Source organism: Hevea brasiliensis, chromosome 5 (assembly GCF_030052815.1).
Source record: "Hevea brasiliensis isolate MT/VB/25A 57/8 chromosome 5, ASM3005281v1, whole genome shotgun sequence".
NCBI lineage: Eukaryota > Viridiplantae > Streptophyta > Magnoliopsida > Malpighiales > Euphorbiaceae > Hevea > Hevea brasiliensis.
The window spans coordinates 4,385,352-4,408,602 of NC_079497.1; the positions used below are offsets into that span (position 1 = coordinate 4,385,352).

The 23,251-nt window shown below is 32.5% G+C and overlaps 1 protein-coding gene and 1 pseudogene across 1 annotated transcript; both read left to right on the top strand.

The window, feature by feature from the left end:
- The first annotated feature begins 4,938 nt into the window (after positions 1-4,938).
- LOC131180041 (germin-like protein subfamily 1 member 13) lies at positions 4,939-5,910 on the top strand. Its single transcript, XM_058147631.1, has 2 exons — positions 4,939-5,059; positions 5,235-5,910. The coding sequence occupies exons 1-2, from the start codon at positions 4,939-4,941 to the stop codon at positions 5,777-5,779; spliced, it is 666 nt and encodes a 221-aa protein (XP_058003614.1). The 3' UTR covers positions 5,780-5,910.
- A 1,758-nt stretch (positions 5,911-7,668) lies between these two features.
- LOC131180042 (germin-like protein subfamily 1 member 20) overlaps positions 7,669-23,251 on the top strand; it is a 45,426-nt pseudogene continuing 29,843 nt past the window's right edge.

The window sequence follows — 23,251 nt, forward strand, 5'->3', positions numbered from 1 at the left end:
AATAACTCTCTCTATACTGGTCCAAAGGACCTAAAATTACATCAATGGAAAGGTTAGACATAGGGCTACACTTTTTATGAAGACCACTTGAACCAGTTTTGCCTTTAACCAATTCAAATTGTTAGCATAAATTGGGTCACTAAAACTGCCAACTCAGAAAATGACCAAATGAACAGTACGTGTTTATTTGGTCATAGCTCTCTTTATACTAGTCCAAATGACCTAAATTACATCAATGGAAAGCTTAGACATAGGGCTACACTTTTCATGAAGACCACTTGACCCAGTTTTCCTTTTAACCAAATCAAATTGTTATCACAAGTTGAGTCACTAAAACTGCCAACCCAGAAATTGTCCAAAATACTGTTCCTTTGGTATGCTTGACCAGTTTTGGCAAAAATGCCATAACTTGGTCTCCAAAGCTGAAAATTGAGTGAAACTAGTGCCAAAAGTTTTATAAGACATAGCACAACAATTTTTATGTTTTGACCAAGCTCTAGAAACCATTGCATCCTAGGGAAAATATTAGCCAAAGTTAGGAATTGAAATCTGGAAAATGTTAAGTTGAACTCAGAATGCCATTTGATACCCATGTGTTCATTTGGCCATAACTCCCACTAGGAAATTCCATTTGAGATCTGCCAATATGATCTGGAAACATGATACTTAGGGCTACAACATTGATTTAGACCCCTTTGCCAAATTCTAAGTGTAAAGACCCTAAAAAGAGGGTCAAACATACTGCCCTGAAGTTGGTTATTGCACTTATAGGACTGAGAGTCCAGGTTAGTAAATTGACTATAACTCCCTACACCAAGCTTGGAAAATTATGAAATTGTACCTGGGAGTCCTTAAGTCATAGAGGAACATATCTTGTGAAGGAACCTAAGTTTAAAAATGACAATAAAATGATCAAATGACTGGTCAATATTTATTGACCAGAAATTATAAATTCTGGACAGCTTAGAGGCAAAGGGACCAGTTATGGTATTTTAACCATAACTTGAGTTCTATAATCCCAAATTCAGTGATTCAAAAACTGAAATTCAAGTTTAAACATAGAGGAGTATTTGTTATGTAGGAAGTGTGACCAAATAGACATCCTAACCTAGTCAAATTCCTAGATAAATATAACACATCAAAATGAACATAAAGAAAGGTTCATGGGAAAAAATACTATATATGATAATTAAAATACTCATAAGGATAATTAAATATTAAAAATGATATGAATATGTAAATTGGGACTAATGTCCTATTAATATGAAATTAATGGTACCAATAAACAGTACCAGAAAATAGTAACAGTTTTGCTAAAATAATTAAAAATGTTTAATTGCTCATAGTATACCTAGACTTATTTATTTAGTTTGGATAAATTGGTATACCAATTAGGGACTACAGATAGCAGTACTGCCTACCGAGAAAATCATGAACTGACAATATATGTCTGGTATGATTATTCTACAGGCTATATGCCTACTTACTGGCCATTGTGCTTACTTTATTTCTGGCTTTACAAGCCTGACAGCGGGTCTCGTGCCCGATAGCTGGCCTCGTGCCTGACAGACGTATACTAGATAGACACATGGTTGTCTAACCAGTATACACCCGTGCATCCAGCTTTTATAATTTATTATAAGTTTTTTGGGTACTGATAAAAATTAATTAAGACTTAAAATACAATAAGTAATCATAAAAGATCCCGATAATGTTAATTGCTTCCAAAGAGCAATAAAAATGTAAAAGACCAAGAAATTATGATTTGCAGATATTATTTCAATTGTTAAATTATTGTTATTATAAATTATGCAACACTAAGCGTTATGCTTAGCACGTTGGTTTTCCATCGCGTAGGTACTGGAGATCAGTCCCAACAGCCGCAGTAGCAGCACCAGTAGTGCACTGACAGAGCTCTGACCAGATCTGCCATTGTCCAGGGTCACTTCACCAGTCTTTTGTATTTTGGTAGGGCCCATGTATAGACTAGTATTTTGGTTCATTATGTTTAGTCATGATGTAATTACTAGTTTATGATGTATTTCATTTTGGACTTGAAATTAAACTTGAGATTGAAATGAAAACTTGTAATTTATTATTTATGAATTTCTATATGAATGCAATAGATGATACTTCATTTTGAGATCTCATAAATAGTTGTGAATGATATGATAAAAGAGAATATGATATGGAAATATGTGAGATGACTATGAATATGTTAACAGGTGATAGTGGAACCCGCTAGATGCTAATAAAACAGAGGAGGATCTGTCCGGGTCTCCACAGAAATAAGATATAAAAAAAAAAATTCTACACATAAATTACCTAATTTAAATGACATTAAAATTTACAACAGACATGACAAGACAAGATAGGGTACTCCGGCACCGAATGTGGCACTCATCGCTCGGCTACACTGTATACGAGTGAGGGGCGTCACAATGGGTGATAAAATAAACTTAAGAGACCCAACAAAATTTGTTTTTGATAAAATAAACTTCACCCGAAAAAAATATCTTATTGGTGAAAAATTATTCAGATATTAGAGAAAATGAAATCTGCTAATATAAATATGAAGGATCTCTTGATTTTGAAAATCTCAGTTATGAATAATTATCATTAAATTATTATCTTATAAAAGTAAGAGTACCTAATCATTCATGTAATGTAAATAGAAAGCAATGGGCGGGTGAGTTCAATACTAATATTTGTTAAAATAGTCAGCTCAAGTTATCCTATCCATTTCAGGAATCCAACTGCTCTTCAAGTCCTTAAATAAGCATTTATGTATTTGACATCGATAATGGACATTCTAAGCAGGAGTATATTCTCCTTTTCAATTATATAATTAAAATAATTAAATAAAATTTAATTAATGATAAATTTAATTAAAATATTATATATATTTTAAGATTGCTCGAATTGCTGGACTATGAAATGTATATGTGTTAGGTAGGTAGTGACAGACAGAAATTTGATTTAGGAAAATCTAATTAAATTATAATTTGTAAAAATAATATAAATAAAATAAATATAAGTTAACACAGAAAAAGTTAATAATCTGTTATAAATAAATTATAGTGATAAAAATAAACATCTTAATTTTTTTAACAAAATTAATTTGTTAAAAATTAAATAGATTTGTTATTAATTCAAAAATAAAATGAATATTTTATATTATAAATTATTGAACTTAAATATATATTAATGACTTACAATTAAAAAAAAACCTTGTCCAATTTATTTAAAATCTACTTTTTTTTTTCAAAAAAAATATTAAAAAATTATTATAACCATCCTAATTGTAAATGTGTTTTATTACACTTACATATATCTAATGGATTTATCTATAAATTATAAACACGAATACATATATTTTAGCACATTTAATTGTAATAATTTAGGATACGATGCATACATGATATTTTAATAAAAAATTATATTTATTACATTTGCGAAATAATATATGTATATATTATATTTATATTTAAATATATATATACATATATATATATATATATATATATATATATATATAAAATTATTTAAACATAAAATATATTAACTATGTAAATATAAAATTTTAAAAGTAATGAATTAATTTGTTTGATCTTAAAAATATAAGGATTAAATTATTGGTTTCATCAAAATGACAATAACTAAATTGTTTCAATTGAAATTTGGGTTAACAGTATATTAACAACAAGGACTACTATCTTGAAGGATTAAAAATAGGATTAACTTGTTTGATTTTAAAAATATAGAAACTAAATTATATATTTCACCAAATATCAAAGATGAAATTATAGATTATTTTAGAAAAAAAAAATAATTTTTGAAAAATGACCACTACACTCCTGCAAACTTTTAAAATCTCAGGGACTCGATGCCCGCTGTTGGTGGGTTTCCTAATTATCTGAAGATAGAAAGTGCAGTTTGGAGGCCATAGCTTTCAAGATGAAAACCAACATACAAAGACAACAAAAACCAATTCAAATCCTGGAAATAAGGCATTGATTATTCAAGGGACATCACTTTAAGTAATTTATTTTTTATCGACTTTCAAAGTCCTTGCCATTCGACTTATGTGCTTGATTATAATCTTAAGGATATCTTAATCCAAGTATCACAATTAATTAATAGTAAATTACTTTGACTCATCCAATCCAATTAATTAAATCCACGATAGCATATGAAATTTTCTTTTTAATTAATTCAAGGACCCTTAATCCAAATACGTTTCTATACATAAGCTACAACGATTAATTTTTTGTGCCAAAATTAAATTACTTTACTTTAATCGAGTGGTTGTATAATATAATATCAATTTTTTTAACCAAGGTTTTATTGAATTTAAGTTGCCCATTTTATTAACTAATTTTTCACGCATAGTAATTAAGGATAATGTGGACAATTTTGATCTTTTAAATATGAAAATGTGTGTGTGTGTGCAGTTCAAAAAAGAAAAAAAAAAAAAAAAAAAAAATATATATATATATATATATATGTGTGTGTGTGTGTGCGCGCGCGCGCGCGTGTGTTTATCTTATAATGGAAAAAGTTGTACAAATCCTTATACCCTCTCTCTCCCTTGAAGCAAAAACAGAGGGGTGAAAGAAGAAAATTAATTAACTCTAGGAGGTGAAAATGAAGAATTTCATCACAACTCACAGAAGCTTGAAAGAGTTGAATCAGTCCAAGTTGATATTGGAAATTAATTCAAAAGGAGGGATGATTTAATGATTAAATGTATGCATATACAATTGTAGAAGAATTGGTAATTGGTGAAATAAAAAAAAGGCAACCATTAACGACTACCTGGCAACCTTTCACGTCAGAGAATTTTGAGAAACTTTCATCTATAGATACTCATCTATTCATGCAAGATTTTTCACATCTTCCCCTCAACGACTAAAGGCTAAAGAAAGTAGACATATAATGAAGAGCTTTCATTTCCTTGGCTTATTGTCTCTGGCATTGGCTTTCTCTTTTGCCTCTGCCTTTGACCCTAGCCCTCTCCAGGACTTCTGTGTTGCCATACCTGAACCTAAGAATGCTGGTATATATAAGCTTGCTTTCAGTTTTTCGGCTCTTTCAGTTTTTCGGCTTTCTTTCATGTTTCTGTCATAGCATTATCTTATAAAGATATGTATTTCCTGTATAGAAATCTTTTTCTCATTTTGTTATATGCATGTTCAATGGTTACTGACAATAACTTTGATATATTAATGCAGTGTTTGTCAATGGGAAGTTCTGCAAGAACCCAAACCTTACTGTAGCTGAAGATTTCTTTTTTCCGGGACTGAATGTTCCTGGAAATACAGGAAATCGAGTTGGATCCAATGTCACCCTCGTGAATGTTGATAAACTATTTGGACTTAATACTCTTGGTATTTCTCTCGCTCGGTTAGACTTTGCACCCTATGGTGGCTTAATTCCTCCTCACACCCATCCTCGTGCCACAGAGATCCTTGTAGTCGTGGAAGGCACCCTTTATGTTGGCTTTGTGACATCCAACCCTAATCGCCTTTTCACTAAAGTCTTATACCCGGGAGATGTTTTTGTGTTTCCAATTGGTCTCATTCACTTCCAGTTTAATATTGCAAAGACCAATGCAGTTGCCTTCGCTGGTCTAAGCAGCCAAAACCCAGGTGTCATCACGATAGCAAATGCAATCTTCGGGCCTAATCCACCCATTAATCCTGATGTTCTCGCTAAGGCCTTCCAATTGGACAACGATGAAGTGGTAAAACTTCAGAAACTGTTTGCCAATGCATAAAACAACCATTTAAATTAAGTCAGTGCTGCTCACTGTTTAAGAATAAAGTTTACTTATGTTCGATGCAGTGTCTCCAATAATTGAGCAAGCGTATCCTAATCAAATAAAATGATGTAATTTCTTGGTGTGCCTATTCTAATTAAATAAAGAGATGTGTTCTTGTTCAGTCCCAAGAGATAACGCTGTGTTCAACATCAAGTAGTTGTTGTTGTTGTTGTTTTTTGGTTTAACATAACATAAAGTTTTAGATAGATGCTCAAAGTTGTTGGAATATGCTCTTAATTAGTTAGAATTCAATGTTTAATTAATACCACTAATATATGAAACGTAATTCGATGACTTGACTTCCCAAAATATAAAAATATTTACAGGTACGCCAAAGCAACATCTGCGGAAAAGAAAAAAAAAAAAAAAAAGCTTCCGATTAAATTTTTTGGATAAATATTATAAGACAATATTTTTCAGCAGCTATTAGCTCACAAATGATGTACCCATTTTTCGGTAATCGATGACTGCTCAACCACCCGCATGTAGCATGTTCCTTGCCAAATGAAATTAGACAGCAGACAAGATTCTGTTTTTTAATTAAGATTCAAACTCCAAAAACTTACAATTTTAGATGTGATTTTACTATATGGGGCTTTCAATTAGATACAAGCACAGAAAGTTATTGCAAAGAAAATGTACGGGCATTATTTTCACCCCAAAATTTATTATAAAGGAGGAATTTTGCCTATATCTTATATTTAATATAAATACTTTATACAGATTAATATGAGACAATACACTCCTTAAGTTCAAGCCTGAATATCTGAAATGTAAAGTTGGCAAGTAAACACATCTACGAGTAGTCTAACATTGAGAGAATAGATCAAACCTAATTTCATTCAAAAAGTTAACTTTAACAAGAATATTTATCTAAGTCTTATATTTGACACACTTAGACAACCATTATCTACTGTGTCTCCATGGTCACAATCATTGAGCGTTGAACTATAATTTAACTGAGATTGCTTTGAAGCAGATACCCAACCCAAACCACTTCTTGGAAAATGTATAGAAAGTTGCATTTTAAAATAAGTTTGTTTTCCGTTATACACCTACAACTATATATTGACAAATTAATTAGTTTTTCTCCTCGTTTTTTTTTTATATTTAATGGATCTTATGCTTATAAAAAATCAGCTAAACCCAGGACAAGCCCTTCACAAAATACCCAACCTAGGATTTCCAATTAGTTATAGAATTACCAGAATAAGGTCATTTGTTCCCTTTGTCTCCATGGTCCTGCTGAATGAGTACTGCTTAACTCGTCTTGGATTGGATCATAGCTAGCTTGAAGAAGATGGCCAACCAAAACCACTCCTTGAAAAATCGTTATTTTTCGTTGTTGTATATGTACATAATTAATATTAACACCATATCATTATTAGAGATTAAAAAATGATTTAGCAGCCATCAAACTTATAATTATGCCACCAAAATTTGCATGGTCTTCTAGTTCAGTTGCAAGATTTTATCCAAAAGAAAAAAAAAAAGTTCTGTTGCAAGACTATAAATTAATCGAGCTGTTACTTAAAATTTTGAAGTTGTTTATCAATTAAAATTCCCAGTAAACAATTTAGACATGGTTTATCCAGACCTTCATCTGCAAATAGAAATGTAATCACGCAAGATTTCTCTCATCAAAATTAAAGCTATATCAAGCTAGAGACTGTTTGATCAAATGAAGAGTGTCATTTCCTTCTAGCCTTCGCATTCTTGGATTTTGGCTTTCTCATATGCCCCTGCCTATGACCCCAGCTCTCTCCAGGACTTCTGTGTGTCATAATTTTGTCCTACATATACGTACGTTTTTTTTAACAGTCCTTTATTTTGATTTACATGGAATGGTAATAGTTAACATTTATGTCATGCAGTTCGTGAATGGAAAATTTTGCAAAAATCCCAACCTCGCTGTAGCCAATGATTTCTCTTAATTTTTCGGGACTCAATATTCCTAGAACTACAGGAAATCAAGTTGGATCAAATGTAACCATCTTAAACGTTGAGCACATACCAAAAGTTAACACTCTTGGTATGTCCCTCGCTCGTATAGAATGATGGTTTAAATCCTCCCCACATTCGTCCTCGTGCTACAGAAATATTTCCTTTTAGTCCTTGAGGGCACTCTTTACATTGGCTTTGTCACATCCAAACCCAATCGCCTTATTAGTGAAGTCTTAAACCCAGGAGATGTTTTTGTGTTCCGAATCGGCCTGATTCACTTTCAATTCAATATTGCAAAGACCAATGGAGTTGCCATTGCTAGTTTAAACAGCTAAAATCCTAGATTTATCACTATAGCAAATGTAGCCTTTGGATCTTATAATCCACCTATTAATCCTGATTGTCATGACCCAACCTATGAGCCGGACCGACACTAGGACCTGAGCCGGACCTACAGCCCCCGAGGCCCGTAGAAAGCCTAATTATTCTTTAACCCAATCCTAAGGCCCATTTTAAGCCCATTTTCAATAATTCAACCGGACAAAGTCCGGTCATAACATGGACCATACAATGGAGAGTTTTTGACTCGCCCGACCTGTAAGCACAATATATAACAATTTGGGAAGCTCAGCTCACCCTCCACATACTCATAATGTCATAAAATCAAATGGGGGCTCAGCTCCCTCATCCAATCCAATCATACATGCATCTAATAAATTTACAAATCCAACACGACATTATAGTACAGACCCAATTTAAATAAAATACTTCTAACACATGAGAAGTTCTGAAAGTTAGTAAAATTATACAAAACATAACAGGTATTAATAGATTGCCTGCGAAGGAGAGAGGTAGGTTAGAACTCAATAACAAATCTCTTGTATCATGGAAAAATAAGGTGAACAGGAGTGAGTGTTTGACTCAGAGAGTAAAATACCTATTTTAAGTACAATTTCTATAGCTATCTAAAGCTAATGCATCCTAAAGAGTGGAATGCAACACCTTCATAGTTTTCATACAAATCACATCATAAACAATAAAAAGGGTAATTTGGAGCACTCACACACCCATATAATATTCAAACAGTACATATATGGGAGCTAATCCCCTATACAGCTCTCTTAATCCAACCTCTGCCAGCGAGTACATCTCAAGTCGAACTTTCGCTTAATAGACCAAATGCGGGGGCCAACGAGATCATCTCGAGTCATGCCTACCCCGACTTATCCATAAAAGGATTGGGTCCCAGCGAGTCAAGCTTTAGCCGCATCTACCCGTCCTGTCCATATCCAATACCACACACCACGTGCACGCCAATACATGCACACTGCTCTAAATTACTATAAAACAACATTTATAGCATTTCATCAAATAAAGATACAATATAAAACATGCCTAGTATTTAACTACATAAATATATATTCATAAGTGATGCATGAGCATATTTGAACATATAATAATATTGAAATTATAATTAAAATCAATATTTTATTCACAGACTTGAACCGAGGTCACTGTGATGGCTGGGCGGAGGAGGAAGGCTATTCCGGCTCTCCTGATAATTTCATTATAATTATTTAATATAATTGACTCAATACAAGCTTAAAAAAAATCAAAGACACCTTAAGTCGTGCTGAAAATCTCGTAGAGTTCTCACTATACCTAAGACCTACCCAACCTGCAAAAGGGCTCAAAATACACTTTTATATCCACAAGTCTCACAACCACAACTCAATCATATCACATGGCCCCTCCTGGGCCCATCTAAATAGTCAACAACCACAATTTAGAAAATTACCATTTAGTCCCTACAACTAACCCTTTTGTAAAAACTACCCAAATGAGCTCTAAAACTTTTAAAATTTTGCCCCGCTGTCCTTAGCAATATTATTAAGCTAATATAAAAGGAATTATAATTTTCTAACCTACTACGAATATTTCATAGATTTTTAATCAAAATCAAGCCTAGATAATTAAGAAAAATGAGGGTTTGGGTTTACCTATACCAATTGCGACCCTTAGGACGCGTCCGAGACGTGTGAAAATGATGGGGTAGCCTATAATCTTGACCCAATTCTGAATCTTTTCTGGTAGCTTGCTTGCTTGGCCTAAAATTGCAGACCCGAGCAACTGTCGAATTTTCGGAAAATGAGCATACCAACGCGAAGCTCATAACATGGGGGTTAATACATAATTTTTACGAAATTTATTAAGCTCATTTAATGCCTAAAAAAAACACTGTGAAGTTTCATGGGACCCACCGAAAAATGATGTCATAAAATTTTGAAATATATATTGCTGTGAAACTTTCATCTAGGGGAGCACTCCAGTACTCTCGAATTTTTCATGGGGTTCACGGTTTGCGAGAAATCTAGCCCAAAAGTCGAAATGGGCTAAAACTTTCCGAATAAAAATTGGACAAACTGTTAGATGGATTTTTGTGTTCTTGGTGTCTATGGAAAGCTCTTGAGGTGTAAATGGGCTTTGGGATAAGACCCAGTCCAATTGGTGGCCGGATCGGCCAAAACCGGCTTGGGAAGTTGAACCGGCGTGCTCACGCCGGGGAGGTTTTTGGCATAGTTTTCCGGAGACCTGAAGGCCAGCCGGCAGTGGGGGAGGGGTGGGGAAGGTCACCGGCGATGAGGGGAGGGGAGGAGAGGGGAGGTGGCAGCCGGCGCGGAGGGAGAGGGAGGAGATAGAAACGGGAGGGAGAATTGGGGCATCAGGGAGAGAGAAGAAAGGAGAAGAAAAGAAGGAAGGGGACTGGTTCGATTCGATTCAATTCGATTTAGTCAGTTTGATTCAGGATAACGGAAATTAAATTTTTGCTCTACCATGAGACAAAAAATGAGGCCTAAAAATTTCAGAAAACTCAGAAAAATTTGTAAAGTCAAAATATATTTTTAGTTTTGCTACGTGGTTTTGAAATTAATTTGTAAAAATTAACAAAGTTTATTGATTTTGAAAAAATCAAACCCGATTACTAAAATTCAAATAATTTCAAATAATTTCTCAAAATTTTAATAAAATAAAATATTATATTTACCCATAAAATAAGTAATTTAAAAATTAGGGATGTCACACTGATGTTCTGGCTAAGGCCTTCCAGCTAGATAAGAAAGTTGTCAAAAATCTTCGGGTGAAGTTTGGTGACAAGTAGGGTGACATGCAAAAAATAATAATAATAATAAAAAAAGAACAGTAACATTAATTGCTTGATAATGTTGTTCAATATACCTTGTTGTAATGCCATGAATAGAATAAAACGAAGGAATGGTTTCCTATCACGTGCTGTTGTGTATGTTCATTTTGGATGCAGTGTGAAATATTGGAATTTTGTCATATAAGCTTTCCTGCTATTTTTCAGCAGCTCAGTGGACCAGAATTTCAATATCTATTGAAAGTTGGCTGATAATTAAATTGTCAATTCTGATTATTAGAGAAATAGATCGGGCCTAATTTCACGTCAAAAGTTAACTCTTATATTTAGCATAAATGGACAATGCATGTCTCACATCCAAGTATGAACATTTGCAAGCATGAACATCTATGAGGTTTTGATACCATATAAAAAAAATGGATCGGACCTAACTCTATTCCAAAAACTAACTAAAGGGAATGAAGTTTATTGAGTCTTATATTTATCACAAATTATTTATCTCAAACCAATGTAAGGTAACATTATCCCATGGTAATGGGCCTCACCCAGAAATTTTTTAAAATAAAATTTAAATACATTTGTGTTTTGACCCATATAAATGATAAATCGAAATATGATTCAATCAAAGTGATGTTTAAAAGTGAGGTAATCCAAATTTGATAGTAAAAAAGGTAAAAAGAAGCTTGCGTCACACTTGAAATGGATACATCACTATTACATTTTAATTGTAATCAATTAATTAATTAATTATTAATTAGTCTGACTCATCCAATCCAGTTAATCAAATACACGATAACACATCAACTTCACTTTTCAATCCAAGGACCCTCATTATGTTTCACCAATAAATTATGACATTTAGATGGCTTCTTTTTGTTTAGTAATAAAGAAGATTGGGGACACCAATTTGGGCTTTGCTGTACTAGAAAGGAAGGGAATGAACTCAAATTAATTTTTCCAAATCAAATATTACACCATTGTTACATGCATTTTGAATAGTCATTTAGGTTTAATTTCATGGCCATTTCATTTATTTGTTAGTCACTTTTAGCTAATTTTATTAGTTATTTAGATGATTTTTCATAATTGTCAATTTATGGGTTAAATTGTAATTTCTTTTGTTTTATAAGTGAAAATGGTGTTTCTGAGGGACTAAAAAGTAATTGTGCCAGTGAAGAGTGATTCCTATAGCTAAAGATATCAAAAACAAAGCTTGAAAGTTGAAAAATGCAAAGTGACCGAAATGTGCATAACCTGCTGCATAAGTTATGCAGTTCTGCACAGAGATAAGAGGCAAATTCTTAAACCTACCGAAATTTGCATGACTTACCTGCATAACTTATGCAGGTTCACGCCCTGCTTATGCAGCTTCACGGGAAGCACCTGGAATTATCAAATTTGCTCAGAATCTGCATAGGAAGCTTGCACAACTTGTGCAAGTCTTCATAATGAGCTGGCAGAAGAATTTTTACATATGAATCCCTTTCTCAAACACACCATTTTTAGGGTTATTTGTCAAAAAGTATAAATAGTGCCCTTACCTTATTTTTGGCGATAAGAAGAAAGAGAGGAAGACAAAAAAAAAAGGGGCAGAAAAACAGAGGAACAGTCGACTTTCATTCTTGGAGAGCAGAATCCAGCTTCTTCTTCTCTTCTTCACCATTTTCTACATTTCTTCAACCGGGTTTCTTTAGTTTTAGTTTATTTTCATGATTTATTTCCTCTTTTACTTAGAATTTCTTGTGTTAAACATGGATTGTGAGTAGTTTTATTTGATTCTGGAGTAAGGGATGTAATATTTTAGTTATTTTTGTGGATTTAAACTAGGTTAGTCCCAATTTAATGAAATTTATGAGATTTAATCCATTTCTTGTGTGCTTATTCACATGCTTAATGAAGGGCCCCATTAAGTTATGTTCTTAATCCTTGGTTGAAGCACTGAATGAGAAAACCAAGTGATAGTTAATCAAGAAATTGGACTTAATTGATCTAGAAATAGACTAAGGGTTAAGAGGGTTTTAATAGATTGATTAAAGAACCTAATGCGTCTTGGTTAATTTTAACTCAACGAAAGTAGGATTAAGTTAATTAAGGCATTCTTTGTCTCATTCGAAAGAGTTTTCAAAAGATTTTAAAATTAATCTCCTTTAAACCCATAAATTTCATGGATTGGGCTAACTAGGGAAAATCCCAAAATGACTTAAATATGAACCCTTAACTCTAGAATCATCTTTTATCAATTATTGTTACTTTTGAGTGTTTAGTATAATATCATTTTATTAATTTTCATTATTAATATTATCAATTTTTTTATTTTGCGAATTATTAAATTAGTCATTGTTTGAATTTAGTTTTGCATTTTCATACCTTATGCTTCAAATTCTCCAATTTCTTTTATTTATTTGATTAAAATACAATTTTAACATATTTTATTTTATATCAAAAATTCAATTGAAAACAACTCTCCGTGGAAACGATATCTTTTTCTATACTACTTGAACGACCCGTGCACTTGCGGTTGGGACACATCAACCATCATCAAGCTAAGCCTAATAAATTTTATTATTTCTTTTGATACTTCTTACGCCATAAGATAAATGGCCAATTATTAGTTCAATAATAATTTTTTATTTCTTGTATTATCATGTTATCTAAACTAATTTTTTTTATATAGTTTATATTTATTTTTTACTTTTATGTCCGTGAAGTTAGTATAATACATTGATATTGTGATTTTTTAAATAATAGAATTTATATTATTCTAAAATTATATAATAATCAAAATCATAATTATATAATATTCTTCTTAAAAAATATGATTAAATTATAATATTTATATATTTATTTTAAAAATTATTATTTTTTGAATTGATAGAAAATTCTTATAAATTTATATTTTATGTTATAAAAAACCAAAAAATAATGTTAGATATATTTCACAATGTTGGGTTTATGGAAGCATGCACATCCGGTACAAAAAACAAAATCGATTTGTTTGTGATGGACTTCCTCCGGCAGCCTCAACGTCACTGTTGTCTGTTGATTTCCCACCCTCCCATTACTGTAACATCAGTTAGTCTATTTACACGATGAATGGTCGTATATCCCTTTCTTATTTTCCTCCCAATTTATAATTAACATTATTAAACATTTAAAATTTAAATTTTATAGACATTTTATTTTGATTCAATTTGATAACTTTAAACCACATATTATTTAAAAATTTAACTTAAATTAAAATTCTCTTAAAATTAGAAATTTAAAAAATTAGAAAAATAGTAATTGCACAAATTTATAGAAAAAAAAAGAGTTTGAATTGAATTTCGGAATTTTTCAAACCCTAAACCGAGCCCACCTCTAAATATTAAGCTAACCTTGATAATAGGCCGTGTTTGTAATTTGTTTTTCTCAAGTCGAAATTAACAGAACTGATATAATAAAATATTCCATTTAAGTTTATAAATTTTTAAATAATTGTTTTTCAATTGATCAAATATAACATATTTATTTATTTAAAAAATCAATTTGATTAAGAAAATAATCAGATGTAGTAAACAAAATAAATGAAGTTGAAATTAAGCTTCCAGAGAGAGGGATTCTGCCCTCTTTCTAGAAATCTCATTTTTTCCTATCTTACCTTCTTTCTTCCATCCTTCCTTCCTTTAATCTCTTTTTTGGATAGCTACTAGTGAGTGTTTTCACCGATGGCAATTTCTCCCTTTATTTTATTTTATTTTTTCTAATAACTTTCAGATATGTGACCGCTCGAAAATTTTAGACATATTTACTAATATTTATAATTATTAATAGCTTTTGAGTGAATAAACCTCAAATCTATCTTGGTAGATTTTAAGTTTTTGTGGTGTTTTCTCTCATTCAATAAAATTATTGTGTTTTTGTTATTAGAATATTTTGTCTTTTCAAATAAGAATATTATGTACAGTGCAAATCTTTTGACAGGAGATTTAAATTTGCAGGTTAACTAATGGGTTGATGATGTGGCTCAACCGTAAGTGCACGGGTCACATAAGTAATGTAGATAAGATATCGTTCGCTCGAAGAGTTGTGTTAATGATTAAATTTTTGATATAAAATTAACTAATTTTAGCTAAATTTGAGCTAAAAAGTAATTAGAGCAAGAGATTAGGAATTAAGGGGTATAATAGCAAATTCAACTAAGAAATAACCTAAATGGAAAATTTAACTAAAACCGTAGGAAATAGACTCAACAAATGAAATAAGGCAAGAATTAAATTATTAATCAATTAAAATTAACTAACAATCAACAATAATAATAAAGTTATTTCGGAGTTTAGGGATTAATATTCAAACTATTTTGGAATTTTAAATCAGTTATCCAAACACATGGAAATTATGGGTTTCAAAGAGATTAATTCTTAAATCTTTTGAATACTCTTTCGAGTGAGACAAGGAGTGTCTTAATTAACTCAATCCTACTTTCGTGGAGTTGAAATTAACTAAAACTCATTAGGTTTCTTAATAAATCTATTAATCCTCTTAATCCTTAGTCTATCTCTAGATCTAAGTTTGCTTAGGGTTAAGTAGAAATTTGCTTAGGGTTAAGTAGAAATCTATTAATCTACTAAAGATTCTGGTGTTGCTTAGGGTTAAGTAGAAATTTGCTTAGGGTTAAGCAGGAGTTGCATAGGGTACAGCTTAGGGTAACCAATACCTTCAGCAAATTTCGGCAGGTTCTGGGTGTAACATCCTCCCTGTACGTGTTCTGTACGTTCTGTTGCTCCGGTGACCTAATGTCAGTCCGGGCAAATCAGGATGTCTAGAACTACACTTCGGTGATAGTGAACAGACATATAATGATGAAATAAATAAAAAGAAAATATAAGAAAAATTAAAGAAAAATGAAAGAGAGAAAATGAAACTAGGTTAAACGAGCCGGCACCGTAGCGATGGGTGACCGCACTGGAAAGTTACGGCGAAGGCAATTGCTGACCCTAGGACTGCGGGGAACCCTCGGAATTAAATTTTGAAACATAATTAAAGGTTTATTGAAATGTAATTTACACTATAAATATCAAAAAAAAATTAATAAATTAGTATAAAAAAATAAAAAATCGAGAAACAGACAAAAATCGGTGTTACCAAAAAATTGGGAATACAACCCGAAACGGGGCATTTTGGTCATTTGACACCTAGAGTTGCCTTTTGACCTAAATGTCCATTAAAAGTAAATGATATTACACTTTGAAAATGTCATGAAAAATTAAATTGTGATACATTATATAAATAGTGAAAGAAATGAGGTAAATGTGCAAATAATGAAACTTTGAATAATTAAACAATAAAACTAACCTAAGTGCTCTACTAACTCCTAATTTGGGACACATATGGGACATTGGGACAGCAGATCCCACTCATTTCATCTTCTTCTTCTACAATCTTCTTCTTGCTGAAATAGAGCTCTCAACCAAAACCTCCATGGCCGCACACATTGCAAGCTTCATCAACTGATCATCAAGCCATGGTTCTCACACTTCTCTTCACTAAACCTTGTCTACACACCTTGGGCAGCATACTTGGAGCAAAAAGAAGGAAGTTTAGTGAGTTTTTAGCAAGCTCCAAAAGAAGTAAGTGACCAAATCCCCTCCCTTGCTTTAGTAAACTTCATGTTTAGTTTGAGGTGAGTTGAATGGTAAAGAGAATGGAAGAATTTATTGAGTTATGGTATTGTTTAGTTTTGGCAGCCATGAGAACCTATGTAACTTGAGTTTTTCTTTCCTCTAATGGATGGAAAATAATGTTGATTTAGTCATTTTAAAGTTGTAGCAATTTAGTTTCTATGTATATGTACATTGAGTACTTGAATTTGAAGGTTTGGAAAGCAATTTGTATATCTTAGTAAACTGTCAATTTTGGCAGCCTTTAAATTCATGAATTAGTGTTTGGTTTCATGAATTTTCTTGATGAATTATGGTGAAGATGAATTGAGGGTAGTGTATGTGAAGTAATGGTTGGGAGGTATATGTTATAATCAAGTGTTTTCATGTATATATTATGTTGAATTTAACTTTGCAAATTAGGGTTGTATAATGTACATGGAGCACTTGTATATTCTGTCCAAATGGACATGATTGAGATATGATGAATGGTATAGAAGTGTTATGAATGTATATTTGTAGTTTTGGGAGGAGGAGAAGTGTCATTTGTAAGTGTTCTTTGTGTGCAGATTTTGTGTTGTGAAGGCAGTAGGTAAATTGAATCATAAGTGACAATTGGTGATCCCAATTGGTATGAAGCCAATGGGAGGTGAAACTAGACACAAAATAGGCCAACTTTCATGTAGAAATGTTGCCAAAATTCTATCTAAAAACTGACCTTAAAAATGACTTAATCCGGAATTGGTAAGTGCGAGCTCAGATTTTTGACCATATGAACAGTAGTCACTAAGATGACCATAACTCACTCAAAACAAGTCCAAATGACCTGAAATTTTTACCATGAAAAGCTTAGACATAGAGCTACAATTCTTATGAAGACACTAAAGCCCTGAAATGGCCATAAACAAGTCAAATTACTTGCCCAAATTTGGGTACCAAAACTGCCAGAACTGAATTTGACCTAAAATTGACCAAATTTTGCACTAAAGATGCAATCTATCTAGCTTTAGTAAATTAACCATATCTTGGTCTATATAATTCAGAATGACCTAAAATTTGTGCCAAAAGTTCAATAAGACATAGAGCTACAATTTTGCTTCTTTGACCAGAAGCTAAAAACTAAGAGAAATAGGACATTAAGCTAGACCAATCTAGCACACTAAAATTGAAAATTTGACATTTACATACAATGAAGCTTAAAGTAATTTGGCAATGAATGCCAACTTGTGAAAAGGGTAAATTGCACTATATTGGTAGCATATTGAATTACAAATTGTGACATGTTGATGCTAGAATCAACTTATCCATATTACCTAAAAAGGTCAATATTTACATTGACTTGTGAATTACATGATAACTAGTAAACTCAAAAAAATGAAGAATTAAACAATTAATTTGTAATGTGCCCTAGTTTGCCTAGTTGACTAGTTTGGATAGGTTGGCATGCCAATAGGATTCTGACAACTGTTCTGTAAATAGCTTTACGCCATACTGTGTTTTTATGGCTTATTAAGCCGCACTGTGACTTTAATAGCCTACGGCTATACGGATTGTGTTATTATACTTGGCTTATCACCAGATTGACCATATAGCTTTTTAGCCACACTGTTTGCACACTGGGAGACACTTTGTGACCGATGGTGTGACAGCCCGAGGTACTAGGTACCCAGTGCCAGTATATCATTTATCCAGTCTAGTCAGTGTATAGGCTACACGGGCAGTTAATTTAAACATTATTAAATTCAAATAGCTAAATTCAGTTTATTGACATACAGCACCACCAAAATTAGCAAAAATGAAAGGTTAGCAAATAAAAGTAGAAATAGTAACTGCAAAGAATATCGATGTCATAAATTCATAAACAATTCATTTATTTTATTTTAGTGTATATTTCTTTATATTTGACACCACTAAGCATAATTGCTTAGCGCGTTGCTTTTGCTACGCATAGGTATTGGAGACACAGCTGGAGAGCCCAGCAGACCTACGACCGAGTGAGACATCAGATTTGTACAGGAGTCCAAAGTCATTTGCACTACACTGCATACATGGTAGGACTTAGGATCTTGTGTAATGACTATCAGTTGTATTTTGACATTTTGTTATGTAATATGTATATCATAAAACTTTAAGGTTTGTAATAATTTGTACATATTAAACTCCCATGGAGAGTATTTGGATGAATGTAAATTATGATGGATTGTATTTTGAAATTATGAAATTTTGATACTAAAAAATTAGTTGGAAGGTTGAGATTATCATATTGAACTATTTTTAACAGGTTTAGAAGGACAGTTTATTTGAAATACAGACAACACCTTACCGGATTTTTATTACTATTTTTTTTAAAACACTGATTTTATTAAAGTATGAAAATAGAACCAGTATGATATGAATTTTACATAAAAGACTTCTTAAATCAAATTGATTTCAGAAAATGAGATAATCACAGACTAGGTGCTCCGGCACGCCGTGTAGCACACTTTGCTTGGCTACACTATAGACGGGTGAGGGGTGTTACATTGGGAAAATTTGTGACTTCACTTATCAAAAACAGTCTAAATGCTATGGAATACTATCATGACCCTCAGCAAATATCAAATACACATAAACACCATAAAATTCAAGAATTTTAGCTCATCATCTCTCATAAACTTATCAAACATAATACAACCATAAGGGAATTGAAAGGCAAATAGCTCAAATTAGGCATGGATTGTGATTACCCTTTGCAAACCTAATGAAATGGTCTTATTCCTAAGCTTATACCCAAAGCACATTTTCCATAACATTTGAGATAGATTCCAAGCATTCAAAAATTGCAGAAAAGATATAAAAATTGACCTCTTAAGTAGCATGAACAGTAGCATGAACAGTAACGTAAATAGTAACTCAAACAAAAACATGCAAATTCTAATAGACCACAAAAACTATATATACACTAAAAGGTAAAACTCAACAAATACTAATTTTGCATTCCAATAAAGCTCACATCAGTCCTAAACATCAAAATTGATCCTCCCTTAAGTTGCATTTCACAAAAATGTACAAAAGACACAAAGTCAGACATGTGTTATCAAGTAGATTTCAATATCAATAGTTTAGCACAAGTTTAAAAGTGTTACTATTCATAGGGAATGGATAAAGTGCAGAAATTTGCTCTATACTTGCTCCCTTTCAATTCTTTCTTTTTGCTATAAGTGTCAATTTGCCCAATCTTCATGAATGACCTATAAAAGATAAACAAATGTCACTTTTGAGTTTTATGAGGGCAAAAACTAAAAATGAAATGAAACGGAAAATTAATAAACTATAAAAGGATACACTTGGGTTGCCTCCCAAGAAGCGCTTGTTTAAGGTCTTAAGCTTGACCTTCCACTCCAAATCACCTAAATATCCCCAGTTGGGGAACTAAGCCATAAAACCTCTATAACCTTTTGTGTGGGCTCTCTAATAATATAATGCTTTAATCTCTGCCCATTAACTTTGAAAGTACCTAACGTTTCATTCCCTATCTCCATAGCTCCATATGGATATACCTTTGTAACAGTGTAAGGCCCTGACCATCTTGACTTCAATTTTCTGGGAAATAACCTTAACCTAGAATTATATAAGAGAACAACATCCCCTTCTTGAAATTCTTTCCTCCTAATATGCTTATCATGCTATCTCTTAGTTCTTTCCTTGTAAAGCTTGGTATTTTCATAAGCATCCAATCTAAGTTCCTCAAGTTCATTTAATTGTAACATTCTTTTTTCTCATGCAGTCTTTAAGTCAAAATTTAGTGTCCTTATGGCCCAATATGCTCTATGCTCCAATTCTAAAGGTAAATGACAAGCTTTCCCATAAACCAATCTAAAAGCGGTGGTGCCAATGGGAGTTTTAAAAGCTGTCCTATAGGCCCAAAGAGCATTATCTAACTTTAGTGACCAATCTTTCCTTGAACTATTCATTGTTTTCTCAAGAATTCTTTTCAACTCTCTATTTGAGATTTCCACTTGAATGCTAGTTTGTGGATGGTAGGGTGTTGCAACCTTATGCTTTACTCCATATTTTTGTAATAATCTCTCAAATTGATGGTTGCAAAAATGAGAACCTTCATCACTTATAATGGCATGTAGAGTTCCAAATCTTGTAAAAATGAACTTCTTAAGGAATTTGATCAAAACTCTAACATCATTAGTTGGAGATGGTATAGCTTCAACCCATTTGCTCACATAATCTACCTCAACTAAAATGTACTTGTGTCCAAAGGATGATGGAAAGGGTCCCATAAAATCAATGCCCCACACATCAAATAGTTCTACTTCCAATATGTTTTGGAGGGGCATTTCATCTTTTTTTGAGATATTTCCCATCCTTTGACACCTATCACATGTATTTACAAACTTTCTCACATCTCTAAATATATGTGGCCAAAAGAACCCTGCTTGAAGAACTTTTTCTGTAATCTTTGTAACACTCATATGACTCCCATAAAGTGAAGAATGGTAATCTTTAATAACATTCCCTATCTCCACATCAGATAAACATCTTCTAATTAACCCATCTCCACATCTCTTGAACAAAAATGGTTCTTCCCAATCGTAATCCCTCACATCAAAAAGAAATTTCTTATTTTGCTACCATGTTAGATCAGGTGGAAGGATTCCACAAACCAAATAGTTCATGAAATCTGCATACCAAGGGATTTTTGCACTCATGATTACCAACAACTGCTCATTAGGAAAATAATCATCTATTGGAAGCTCTCTCCCCAAATTGATCTCCTTGTTCTTGCCTCAATCCAGACAAATGATCTGCTACTACATTTTCTACTCCTTTCTTGTCCTTAATTTCCAAGTCAAACTCTTGAAGGAGCAGTACCCACCTTATTAACCTAGGTTTGGCCTCTTTTTTCTGAAGGAGATACTTGATAGCTGCATGGTCTGTGTACACTATTACCTTAGTCCCCACAAGATAGGACCTGAATTTATCTACTACGAATACTGTAACACCCCTTACCCTTCCACAGAATAGCCGAGCAAGGCGTGCTACACAGCGTGCCGGAGCAGTTAGTCTGTGATTATCAAATTTTCTAAACTCAATTTGATTTTAAGAAGTCTTTATTTGCTATTCATAGCATACTGGTTCTATTTTTACACTTTAATAAAATCAGTGTTTTAAAATGGTAATAAAAATTTGGCAAGGTGCCATCTGTATTTCGGACAAACTGTCCTTCCAAACCTGTTGAAAACAGTTTAATATGATAATATCAAATTCTCAAATATTTCACAGTCTCTATTTCTCAATAAAGTCTATAGACTTTTACAGTCATTAAACAGTTCCATAATACAATCCATAATAATTTAAATATATACAGAAAATCTCCATGTTATTTAATATGTACAAAATATTACAAACTTTAGAGCTTTCATAACATTACTAAATACATGACCAAATTTCAAATATACAATAAAAGTACAAAATACAAGATATCCTAAGTCCTACCATGTATGCAATGCAGTGCAGATGACTCTGGACTCCTGTGCAGATCTGATGTCTCACCCTGTCAGAGGCTCTTTGGGCTCCCATTGTGTCTCTAATACCCACGCGTTACAAAAGCAACGCGTTAAGCAATTTTGCTTAGTGGTGCTCAATATAAAGAAATATACACTAAAATAAAGTAAATAAATTTATGGCATCGGTGTTCTTCATAATTGTTGATTCTACCTTTATTTGCTAACATTTTAATATCTGCTAATTTTGGTAGTGTTGTATGTCAGAAGACTGAATTTAGTTATTTAAATTTAATAGTACTTGAATTACTGCCCGTGTAGCCTATATACGACTCGCATCAGATAAACGGATATACTGGCACTGGGTACCTAGTACCTCGGGCTGTCACACCATCGGTCACAAAGTGTCTCTCGGTGTGCAAATAGAGTGGCTAAAAAGCCATATAGTCAATCTGGCAATAAGCCAAAAATAAATACACAATATGTATAGCCGTAGGCTATTAAAGTCACAGTGCGGCATAATAAGCCGTAAAAATACAGTATGGCATAAAGCCATTTACAGAACAGCTGTCAGAATCCTATTGGCATGCCAACCTATCCATATTAGTCAACTAGGCTGTAATGCCCTCACTGTAGGTAGTCCGTACATTTTACTGTTCCGATGACTAATATCTATTCGGACAGTCAGGATGTTTGGAACTACACTTAAACTATAGTGAGGAGACATAAATTAATGAAATAAATATTAAAAAAATATGGGAAAAATTTTGAGAAATAAAATAAAATTTAGAGAATTTATTAGTTGGTATAAAAAATAAAAATAATCCGATGAGCACCATGAAAGGCATTTTGGTCATTTCACATCTAGAGGTGAATTTTGACTTAAATGTCAAATTAAAATTTGGAAATAGAATAATTAACATAAATTAATTTTATGAATTTGAATTTGAAAAATGAGAAGAGAAAATGAAAGAAAAGGAAAGAAAAGAAAAGAAAGGAAATAGATTTATGAAATTTAAAAATAATAAAGTACACATAAATGTATATATATATAAATAACCATAAGAGACAAAACCCCACCAACCATCTTCTTCTTCCTCTTCCCTCTCTCTCCTTGCCCTCTCCCTTGGTCTCTCCCTCCCCACCATTGTTATCAAGCTTCCAAGCTTGATTTCCCAAGCTTCTACCC